The following is a 12,109-nucleotide window of genomic DNA, read 5'->3' as shown; positions in this document are numbered from 1 at the left end:
GCTGAAGTTCATCATTTACCATTCTACCACTTACGCATCTACTCAAAAATATGCCTGAAGTCAAGCATATGCACAGCACTCTGCTGACTGCAGACCCTATATCTTTCTGTTCATTTCTGCAACTATTCCAATCTGGTGACGTGAATGTACAAGGAAGTAACACATTTTAAGCAATTTTAGCACAATGCTGGCAAAAGTGAAGTCTGAACCTGATTATCCACACCGATAATCTGACTAATCATTAAAAAGTAATAACTAATTCTTCATACCTCTCACAAAAAGCTTAATTCTAACCGTTACTTTCAAGATGTCAGGTTGTTGAAATACTACTTCATGAACTTTTGCTGTGGATCAGTGCAAGTAAGGAAACCTGAAGCTGAAATACTGCTGTTCCCCAAATGAAAAGAGGAAAAACCCTGCTCATAAGCATGTGGTGTGTCAAATACCACTTGCAGAAGCTATTCAGTAAGTAATTTCAAATAAGCAAAATAGGAAGAAACCACAGGATGTTCACAAACAATATGCAAACAGAAATGGAAGAGGAATTCATTAAATAAATTATTGGCTATAAATTATTCACCTCTCTCTAATCTAACTACCACTTAGACTATAAAATTCATGACATAAAAGATACAGGATACGTAACAAGGCATCATTAACTTATGCATCTCCCAGCGCTGCTCCATTTTGACTGTCCAGTTATATTACTGCATTAAGACAGCCTGTTGTCTGTAATGGAGTTTGAGTGTAATACGTTTTTGCTTTAAAAGTCTGGCTAAGGAAACCTGGTCTGATTTTAGATTGCGGTTTGATCTTGACCAAGGCTGAATAATTTCCCAAAGATGAGACAAAGATCCAAGCTACCCTCAGAACAAGACCCAAACTAATAGAAAACTTGTACAGTTGGCTAAATTTATGAGATTTCCACAGTTTGGGCCCATTTCACATAAGTTCACAGAGGAGAACAGATCACGGGGCTTCACAGGTTCTGCCTCAGCTTCCCTATGTGCCAAAAGGAGGGATGAGATCCCTTTCATTTGGCATGGAGGAGGGAGCCACAAACCATGAGGCATCATAGCATGCACTGAAAGACAGAAAAAGGCTTTCCAGAAAGAGGCATCAAATACAGCCTGCAATTATTTTTAGCCATAAAAAGAAACCCTCCCAGGAGGGTTTCTCACTTACAACCAAGGATAAAGACAGTTTTTTCATCTTGTTTTTGTCACGACTTGTTCTAAGTGACAGTCATACTCTGCTACTTGTTCGGTCTCTCAGCAGTTGTCTTATTTTTTCTTTAATACCATATTTGTTTACTTTTAATTAAGATGGTGATGATTGTCACTGAGTTTCTGTGTTTGCAGAAAACTGATGCAAACTGTGGTTATTTGGCTGTGGAGGGAGAGAGTGAAAAAGGGCTCCTACTGTTGTCAAAATAACCTCCTGATTGTCTCCAAAGCCAATGCTGTCACTGCTGTTGGCAACACACTGCAGTTAAACATCATGCGTCGTTCATTCATGTTTACTCCTTCAAAATGCCAGCAAGGTTGGTCTTGCATTACTTCACAGTCATAGAATGGCTTGGGATGGAAAGGACCTTAAAGCTCATCCAGGTCCAGCCCCCTGTTACGGCCGTGGTTTCCACACACTAGATCAGGCTGCCCAGGGTCCCATCCATCCTAGCCTTGAACACCTCCAGAGATGGGGCATCCACAGCTTCTCTAGGCAGCTTGTGCCAGTGCCTCACCACCCCGAGTTAAGAATTTCTTCATAATACCTGATCTAAATCTTCTTCATCATCCTGCACTGATTTGTAGAGTGCTCAGTCCCTGGCCAGTGGATGTCAAGGGCATTTACCAAGTCCCCACACAGCACACTGGTATTTTTCATTTTAAGTGACCTTCAGCAAAAGGGCTCTGGCCTCCACTTTCATCAGATCACTACTGAAGACTCCAGCTGCAGCTCCTGATCCATAGATATTAAAAGCAAAATGTGCTTTGCCATGGCATTCACTACCTCAAGTACCAGCATACCTATGGCACTGCTGACATGAGAAATCATGGGGACGCTTCCCTTCCTGGCTTACTTTCAACATAAATCCACGTCAGCTACACTTTCTAAAAGGAACCTGAGGGAACTGAGTGCTTAATTCCCACAGGTATTTCAGAAAATCCCAGCTGTAACAGGCAAAGCCTTTTTTTTTTTTTTTTTTTCCATAGTGAAATTACAGTAGAGAATGGATACAAAGGAAGGGCTGGAATTGGCCAGATAGAGACCAAGGTTCCCTTGAGCACTACCTTCAAAACGGCAGGAGACCAGTTCTGGCCACAGCAGCCTTGCACAATGGTGGGTGAGGTGCTTTCTGTCTCTGGGCCTCAGTTATCCCATTGAGGATGTGATGATCTAAACAGCATGGCTGCTGCTTAAATCAGTGAAGAGGAAGGTCATGCAAAACTGAGCAGTAAAAATGTGAGTGGGTGGAGAGCAATGCAGCCATGAAAGGTTCGGAAAAACATGCTGGCCTCCTTCTTTGTGCTCTTCATCTCCTTCTACAAAGTAGTTATTCAAAGCAAAAATAATATACCGTTCCTACAAAGGCAGCATTCATCAGACATGCATATATTTAGACCATTGTGCAAACAATTAGTGACTTTTGTCTGAGGCAGGAGAACGGTACCCGGGCTGTGGATGGGGAGATGGACGAAATCCCAAGTCAGTCTACAGCAAAGAAGAGGCCAGGAGCCTTGAGGACAGATTCAGCCTTGGTATTATAACACTAATGCTAGCAATGCCCAAGTAGGCCAAGCATAAAGGGCAAAGCTCTCACGTCCATCAGGTGCTAGATGTGTATAGGACATGCTCTCATCTTCCTGCATGTCTGACATCTCCCTTTAACATTCCAAACAACAAACAGGTTGCAGCACAAGAAGGACAAGACAAAACATCCCTCGTTCATTTTATTTTGCAGCCCTTTCAGCCTCCCATACTGTTACAGAATCACAGAATCACAGGGTTGGAAGGGACCTCCAGGATCATGAATCTCCAACCCCCTTGCCACAGGCAGGGACAACAACCTCCACATTTAATACCAGACCAGGCTGCCCGGGGCCCCATCCAATTTGGTAGCCTTGAACACCTCCAGAGACAGGGCATCCACAATCTCTCTGGGCAGCCTGCTCCAGAACCTCACCACTCTCTCTGTAAAGAATTTCCCCTTGCACATCTGAGGTTGCCACGTGTTCACTTGTCCCTGCACACCAACACTTGCTTACTAGTCTTTCCGTTAACACAAAGCACTGCACAGGGTGTGGAAGCAGCAGCAGAAACTTGGTGTCAGATAGGAACTGAGCTCACATCTTCTGGTCCCCAGTGCTCACAGCCAAGCCAAGAAAAAAGGAGAAAAAAAAAAAGCAAAGAGAAGAGCTCCCCCTCCGCCAGTGCTTAGGTTCTCCCTCTCTTGCATAGCATCGCTGCTGCTGAATCACAGCCTCAGGAAATGAGAGAAAGAGGCCCAAAAGGCAGCCAGGAAACCCACCGTCCATTGGCTTTACTCCACGCCAGGCGAGCGGGCTCCTTCTGCTGCAGTGACTTGGCAAGCACACCTCGCTCTGACTCAGCACCTCACTGGCACCTCCTGGCAATTAGTCCCACAAACTGCTGACTGTTGCCCAGAGGGCTAACAGGAGAGTCAATGGGATGCCAAAGCATACCCTTCTTACCTGTGGAGGCCCCTGACGTGGGGAAGGGGTGCTAGAGGGATGGGAACCAGGATGGGAAGGAGAATACCAACCAATTTGTACCCACTGTGTCAATAAAGGGATGAAGAAAGCGTAGCAAAAGTTAGTAAGCTAACACAGAGCACACAGAGCACTGCATGGGAAGGGATGCTGCTGATGAGTCCTGTGATAGGGCCTGGGGCACACCAGCTGTCCAAGGGGCAGGAGGAAGGGCTGCCCTTGACAAGGCAAGGACACAGCAGTTTTGCAGGCAGACTGGGGCTATGCTGTCACCCTGCCAAGTAGCCAAGGTCCTCCCAAACTCTCTTGGCTCCCAGCTCTCAACATACGGCCAGAAAGCCAAGCAGGCACACAGCCCAGCAGCTACACAACTAGTGAAGGCATTCAGACATCAAACTCCATCAGATAACAGTGCTCAAGCACACACTCAGCTATGTAAGCAGGCGGGCACTTTAGATTCCCTACCACACAATTCAACAAATACTTAATACAGGGCAGGAAATGTCAAAAATAACTACACTAACCAATAGTTAGAAAGTTCAACACATCTCAGTCTGCAGAATTCATCACAAAGTAATGTCACCGCTTGGAAACCCAGCATGGGCAAAAGGATGGAGGCATCAAGTTGTAAGGTGAGTAGGGCACAGATCCATCTGCATGGCCATAGCTGAAGAGGCAAAAGGGTTACTTAACAAACAAATCACACCACAGCAATCTGAATTCACTGATCAGGAAGCTGATATCTACTGCACAGTGTGGAGGGAATGCAAAGAAATAATAAAGTCAAAGAAAAACACCCCAAAAATGCGACATCAGAACACATGCAGGAATTAGCCAAATGTTACAGCAGGCTACAGTTTTGCAATATCTTAGATGGTTGGAATTCTTAAATGGTTTGATGGTTGGACATGCTGATCTTAGCAGCCTTTCCAACCTTAATGATCCTAGGATTGTGAAGATAGCTAGGATAAGGAACTGCCAATCTCAGGACACTTAGAGGCTAAAGATCCTAAAAAGCACACAACAGGAGACAAAAACACTCTGCACACAGGAACTTGCACCCCTCAAACCACTGATATTGTGAGAAGAAAAGGAGAGGACTAAGTGATTAACTCTCCATCCATCCAAAGCTGCTGCCCCACAGCCTGGTGCCAGGCTCTCCCCCTGTCCCTGCCCTGGCCCTGATTACAAGGGATTACCCCCAGGTCTCCTCCGGGCTGCAGGATGGGTTTAATCTATTCCTTAATATCTGGAAGAGAGACGGCGAGTTGGCTGAGATGAAAGAAGATTGGGAGAGACTTCCAAGGGATCTGACAAAGATAGGCAAGTGGGCAGCAGGATGCGAGATGAAATTCAGCATTATCCAGCTGACAGTAATACAAACTTGGGAGAATAATCTGAACTGCTCGTCTTCCAAGGGGCTCTAATTCAACTGTAATCACTTGAGCAGAATATCTTTGGTATCACTGTGAACAGCTCAGTGAAAACATCTGTTCAGCAAACAGCGGTGGTCAAAAAGCAAGTTGGCTGTAGGATGTCAAAGGGGATGGGAAGAAAAGTGTGACGGAAGCATTAAAATGCTGGGATCTCTGCTGTTATCTGTGGGTGGCACACCTGGAAACACAGAGGAGATCGAAAGGTTTCCTCATTCACCAGTACATAACACCTACTGATCAAACACAGTTAAAACCGAAGCAATTTAACAGAGGTGAAACTCACGTTTCTATCCTTGTTTTGTTGTGTTTTTTCTTTGTTTTTTATACATAATAGCAAGAAGTTGCTCAATACAACTGAAGAGCAGGGAGTGTGGCCAGGTATGAGGAAAAAAATAAAATTTTCCTTTCCTTTTTTTTTTTTTTTTTTCATTTCCCCTACTTATTCCAAGCACAGCCCTCAGTTAACCACCAGGAATGATTAGCACACGTTATCAGTAAAGTTAATAGCTTAGCAAAAATCACAGAGGCCTGAGCATTTATAAGGCAACTGGGAGTAGCCACAGATACGTGAGGTAGAATGAAAAAGGGAAAAGAAAAATAAAAAAGAAAAAAAGGAAAAGAAAAGAAAAGAAAAACTCACAACAGCATTACACCCTCAAGCTCCCAGGCATTAGCCAACTTCTAATTAACAAGGATTAGGAAGTAATCTCCCCAGTGGGCATGCAGAGACTGCATCCCAACCCACTTACTGCTGGCAAAGGATGCCAGTAGATGCTGGGCAGGGGAAGAGCTGGATCCCCATTGCCCACCCACAGCCTGTGCCTGACAGGGGGCTGAGCTCTGGGTTATCCCAGCTCCAGGCAAGGAGGAAGGTTTGGGGACCCACGGAGGGGGAACAGGAATGGAGATGGGTGTTTTATTCCCATCTGGCACCAGCTGCTCACTGCAGGGGTTCTGCATCCCCTTGGAAGCATCTAGTGCTGGCCATGGCTCTGCAGACCGGTGGTGTGACCTGACCCAGAGCTGCTGTGAGCTGCCTGCAGAAATGCACACAGACTGGAAATGTTCGCCCTCTGAAATTACATTCCTGCCTTCAGCATTTTGAAGAAGACTGAAGCCAGGATGAAACCCAGTGGAGTTCATACATCGGCTTTCTCCTGCTGATGCTTGTGAAATGTAATCTGGTTCACGTTTCTGTAGCCGGGCTGACTTGTGGGGATACGAGAAAAGAAAAAAAAAGCATGAGATTTTATCCCTAAACAAGTCATTAGATCTTTCCATTGCAGAAATTTGTCTTGCATGTAACTCCACACAGATATGCAGAGGCACAAGTGCTGCTGTGCTGCCAGGAGGAGAGCTCTGTGCATGCACAATAGGAGGCTGAGTGTGATCTGCTGGCCCTGATCAGCAAGGGGGCTGCATTTCCTAAATACAATATTATCTCATACTCACATTGTGATTTTTTGGTGCAAATAGTGTCCTGCAGTGTGCTGGATAAGGGAAGAACACAGGCAATGCCATGTACTTGCAGGTGGTTTTTGCATGTGAGTGCCAAAGAGGTTAAAAAACAATGGGCAGGGACTGTGCACAGATACCACCAATAGCTGCAAGCACTGTAGTTTAGAAATGTGCTGAAGAAATAAAAAATAGGAACAACTTTAGTTTTTACTGCAGATACTTCTACTAAACCAAACCTTACTGCACTCACAATGCTCTGTAAAATCAAAACTGTGTTTCAAAAAAGAACTAGGAAGAATAGCCAGAAATATGTAAGCATCCACCTCAAGGTTTTTTGGGATGAGAAAGTTTGACTTTTCACATCAAAATATCTTCAGTTTTGTTGTTGTTGTTTTTAGTATTATCACAATACAACTCCATAGAGAAGCACAATGCTGGCTGACCCAAAATGGGATTTCTCTCATACATTTCCTTTCAGAAATTTCAAATCATTTAATTTCTATTTCTATCCAATATGAAGCCTAACCCCTCAATCCTGATGAAGCAGATCATTTGTCCTTAGCCCAGCTCAAGCAGCAGAAGCAAAAAAGTGAAGGTGGAAGCCGGAATGGACACAAGTAACCTCCAAAAGCAAAGAGATGACAGCAAATATGTGGAAAAATAGATTGCTGTACATAATTAATAAAAGCGTTTTCTCCCTCTGATACTTAAGATGTGAAACATTTGTGAGAGAAAAGTGGGGTGGAATGTGATCAGCAGCCCAGTAACTGTGACTCTTCTAAAGGAGAGCAGGGCAGATGTCCTACATGACAGCAAGCAAACAACTTCCATCTCTGCACATTTCAGCCTTTCCAAGCCATAAATCAAACCGACTGCACTAACAAAATATGTTCAGAGTCTCTCAATTAGTTGATGCTTATAAATGACTGTGCAAACACAAGGTAGTATTAACAAGGGAACAGTCTTTGTTACACTACTGTCTGTTAAACAACCAGGAGCTGAATTTCTCTCTGAACATTCACAAAGGGAAAGCAGCATTAATGCTCGACAAGGAGAAAACTACAAAGAACAGATTTTCAGAGCATGCACTTCCCCTTGAAATAAACTGTGTTAAAAGCACTTTACTTAAAAAGCACAATGATAGTAGCATCCTGCTAAATGTAGGTGACTCACCACAGTGTAGTAGTGAGCATCCCCGAAGAGTGCCATTACAGTATGGCTTATCCTGCTGCATGAATATAAGCATTCTCCTGTGGTTACTGTTTGGATCAAGGCACTAAGGACTACCAGCATCCCTTTAACCTTCAGTGGGTCATGAAGCCTCTCTGAGCCTTGCTTTGTCCTTTTCCGCTGCTGGTAGCGTAACACAAATTCATCTGCCCCATAGAGGCAGGAAAGAAGATTTCTAAGTTCCTTAATGAGTTGTTTATACCATACTTTCCATCCCATATTACCAGTGAGCAGCTAAATATAGTTATTCTTGAGACACTTCAAGATCCCTCAGAGATTAAATCTTACAGAAGAAAATTGGACTTCAGGCAATACTGAAGAAAGAGAGGTTGAAAAAAAAACAACATTACAAGCAACAAAAAATACCACCTAATAGTTTCCAAAATAAGGGTAGGATGCCTGCATTAGAGATGCAAGAGGTAGTTAATGCATCTGTGCCTGCCGCTGGGGACCAAGGTCAGGTCGTGAGCAAAATGATTTATCTACATGTCACAAAACCACACAGCTTGACACCAATGGCAATCTGTTCCAAAAATGCATCAGCATGAAAAAGAAAGGCACAGCCACAGTCCTCTCTTGCTGGGGCTGAGGACCTGGTTTAGGGCTGGGAAGAATATATGGGCTAACAAAATGGTGCTGCAAAGCCAGAACTTCAATGCACGGCTTCAGCTGGGATAAACCCAGTGTGCAGGAAGGGGACTTTACATAGGGACCAGAAAGACCTGCCTGTGTGAGAAGTTGCAGAGCAGCTGTTGCACTGCTGCGTTGTTACCAAGCTCACACACTCACTCCCCATACTTGCCAGATCCAGCTGCAACAGGCCGTAACATGCTGACATCCCGTCTGCTGCAATACTGTGTCACAGGACCCAAACACCATGCACAACATAAATAAAAAGTTGTTTCTGCATCTTAGCTGTGCCCGACGTGTGACTTCTAACACTTCAGAAAACGTGCAGTAGGCTATTTCTGGTGATGAAGCAGGATTGACGTGCAGTAGCAGGGTTGGTTTTAAAGCCCCAGAGTTCCCTCCTATCTTTCCATAAACTTCCCTGAGGAGCCTGAAAAGTATTGTTTTCACAAAAGTTACTATGTTTGTAATGCTTTAGAGTGAAAACAAATACGCTGCCCCCTCCCCAGGAGCCTTAAAATGAATATAATAAGCCAAATGAAAGCAGTCATCTGCTCCAGTTAAAAAGAATCATTGCTGTTTTACAAATCACAAAACAATGTAAGCACATGGGGCTACAACATTTGATTGACATCTCACTGCAAAGTCTGACTGTGTGAGAACGACAAAACCAACTCTGAGGACCTTCTCTCACAGCCACTCTCCACTTGTTGGCGTTAAGTATTTCTTGTGATGATACACTCTTACAGTTCCTGATACTTTAACTTCTAAGCTTTACCCCTGTAATTTGGGTAGCCCTTTGCACATGGATCCTATCCTATTCTTCTTCCTCTATCCTCGAAACCAACACAGAGCCTCAAAAAAGGAAAATCGATCTCCCTAACCAGTCTGCAGCTCAGAGCAAAAATACACACTCATCTCCTACAAATGTTATTCAGAAGAATCTCTGCCAATTTTATTCGAGCCCGCACAGTCTATGTCTGCTGCTTATGCCTATCAGGATTTTATTTTCAAATCCAAGACCAAAAATACGACCATGCTTCTGTTGTGTAACACAGAAGTGACGGCGTATCACAGTTATTTTCATCTACCACCATCTTCTGCAGACTTTTCCTTAGAGAGAAATTAAAAACAATCTTGAGACACAGGTGGTTCGCTCAAGTCATTTTCAAGTCTTAAAAGTAAGTGCAAGAAAAAGCATTACGTTGGCATAAATAACTATTTTATGAAAGGTATGTTTCTGTGCTTAGTTGTTTCTACTGTCATTGTCCTCACATGCCCCCTGCCAAAAAGAGAAAATTAAATATTTAGTCAATCTCTTTTTTTCTTTTTTCTTTTTTCTTTCTTTTTTTTTCTGAAGAGATAATCAAACACCCCTGCAGTTTCAACCTTGGGTCTGGCTACTGCTGGATGCTCCTGCAGAGGTAGAACATCAACAGCAACACTTTATCACTTATATGCTTGCCATTGCAGAGGCATGGTAACTCTTTAGTTCAATCTTTGCCACATCTGCAGATGGAAAAAAAATTAAAATGTAGTATTGAGGATCCGCAAGTGAACATGTGCTTTCCAACCCAGAAAAGTACCGAACAGGAAAGAAAGCAGATGAAGTTTGAAAGAAACGTGATTGTTTGGTTTAATTAAAGGCTAATAAACTCTTTTTTTCTTCATAATTCATCCCTTTGAAGTCAGCAGGTGAAGTTTCCAGTTAACACATGCAACTTCTAACTGGCTTCGGAGAGTGGGACTCAGCGTGCTTTCAGGGCTGAGGCACTTGTGAGAAGCCCACCTTGCTGACCACCAAGCTGGCTTCTCACTGTGCCTGGCCAGAGGAGCACAGCCTGATCGATGCTCCCTGCAGGGCTGTCAGGGCCAGACACAGCAGCCCTAGCAAGCAGCTCCATCTCAGTGCAGGCTGCCAGAAGTTTTGCCCAGCCTTTGCTGAGATGCCCCTAGTGCTCTCGCAAGAGAGCCCATCGTTCCTGCCTGTCCTCTCGCTCTCTTGGGGCCCCTTGCAGCAGGTTGTCTGCTGTTCCAGCTGCAGAGGCACCCAGCCAGCCTGGCCAAGCTGTGCTCTGCTCACTGCCAAGCTGACTTCCACAAAGTGACTGATTGGATCTGAGTAGACCCAAGAAAATGAGACCTACTTGTAGATCTCCAGAAGACATAGCTGTGTAGGCCTGCTCTGAAGTTTGGCACTACTTGAAAGAAGGCATCAACAGATGAGCCTGAAGGCTTCACACTTCGCAGGTTCTCCTGTTGCCCTTACCTCAGTGCCTCTGGGTGCTCTCAGCAATGTACCAAGCTATGTGACGGACATCACTCACACGCCATTTGTCCCCTCTCCTCACTCAGGACCCGAACACATCTCACTGTGCAAGGTCTGAGATAGATGGGGAGGGCTGGATCTTCCCACATCCCTACGGCTGGGCACTCGAAGCTGAGGAAGCAGATGCCGGTTAAGCACCAAGCCCTGGGCACTCAGTTAGCCAGGCAGCTCGGTGGTATCTCCACGCAAAGTTCCCTGCTGCCTTGGGGCCTGAGGGATGGATCAGAGTTTGGCACCCAGGTGAGCTTGCCACCGGGTTAGGCCCTGCCAGCCGAGAGCTTGTGAAGCCCAGACAGTTTACAGCAAGTTTCACAGAACCGTAAAAAAAAAAATAAATAAATAAAAAATAAAAATCCACTAGTACTAAAGGACGGTAGTAAAAGCGATGGTGCGGGAGAGGCAGCGCGAGGTGCAGAGCAGCCAGCCCGCAGAGCGCTCTCCGCCGCCGCATTCCCGAGCATCACCGGCGGGACCGCCACCAAAACTTCCCCACCGGCCCCCGAGACCCCGCGTCCCCGGGTGGGGGCGGCGACGCTCCCTTCCCCGTTTTCCCCGCGCTCCCCGCGAGTTGCCGCCGCTCCCCGCCGGGCTCCCCGCAGCTCCCGCACTCACCTCGCAGGGCCAGGAGCGCGGCCAGGGCGGCCGGCACCCAGCGCCCGCCGCCGCCTCCGGGGCGCCGCCGCAGCGTCATGCCGGGCCGGCCGAGGGGAGCAGCGGGCCGCGGGCTCCCGCCTCCGGGCACGGCGGGCGTCGAGCCCTGCCTTCCCCCGCCGCCGCAGGTGCAGCCGCCGCCGCCGCCGTCCCGGGACCGCCCGCTCGCGGCCGGGCTCCGCCGTGCCCCAGCCCCGGCCGCCCGGGGACAGCGCCAGGCGCCGCGGCCGGCCCGAGAGCGCAGCCTGGCGGCCCCGAGCCGCCCCCGCAGCCGGGGCTGCGGCTCTCACCCCCCGCACCGCGCCGAGCCGCGCCGCGCCGTCAGGCATCCCGCCGCCCCCCGGCTCTGCCTCCGGCTTGCCCCGCCCGGCCGGAGGCTGCTGCGGGGCCCCGCGGCCATCTGGCCCGGGCTCGGTGGCGGCCCGGAGGCTTCTCCGGGTCAGCGATGCAGCGCGGGGCTTCTCTCCAGGAGCTGCTGCGGGGATGGGGAGAGGCAGAGCATCGCGAACGCTTCGGGATGGGCTGTGCGGGACCGGGCGCTGCTGCGGCGGCCGGTGTAAGTGCTGCTGGTTTATTGTTTAAAGGTATGGGACACCTCGACACCAGCCTGCAAGAGTCTAGAGGACACGAGCGTTCAAAAA

The 12,109-nt window shown here is 47.1% G+C and overlaps 1 protein-coding gene across 1 annotated transcript in view; it reads right to left on the bottom strand.

Annotated features, from left to right (window-relative positions):
- IGSF11 (immunoglobulin superfamily member 11) overlaps nt 1-11,509 on the bottom strand; it is an 87,582-nt gene extending 76,073 nt beyond the window's left edge. Inside the window, exon 1 of the mRNA XM_052704864.1 lies at nt 11,430-11,509. Within this exon, the coding sequence (XP_052560824.1) occupies nt 11,430-11,508 (79 nt within the window). The 5' untranslated portion in view covers nt 11,509. The remainder of the gene's footprint in view (nt 1-11,429) is intronic.
- Between the last annotated feature and the right edge of the window lie 600 nt (nt 11,510-12,109).

The sequence above is a fragment of the Tympanuchus pallidicinctus genome, unplaced genomic scaffold (assembly GCF_026119805.1).
Source record: "Tympanuchus pallidicinctus isolate F22 unplaced genomic scaffold, pur_lepc_1.0 scaffold10, whole genome shotgun sequence".
NCBI lineage: Eukaryota > Metazoa > Chordata > Aves > Galliformes > Phasianidae > Tympanuchus > Tympanuchus pallidicinctus.
The sequence above is the reverse complement of the archived record's forward strand: the minus strand, read 5'-3'. Positions and strand labels throughout refer to the sequence as shown.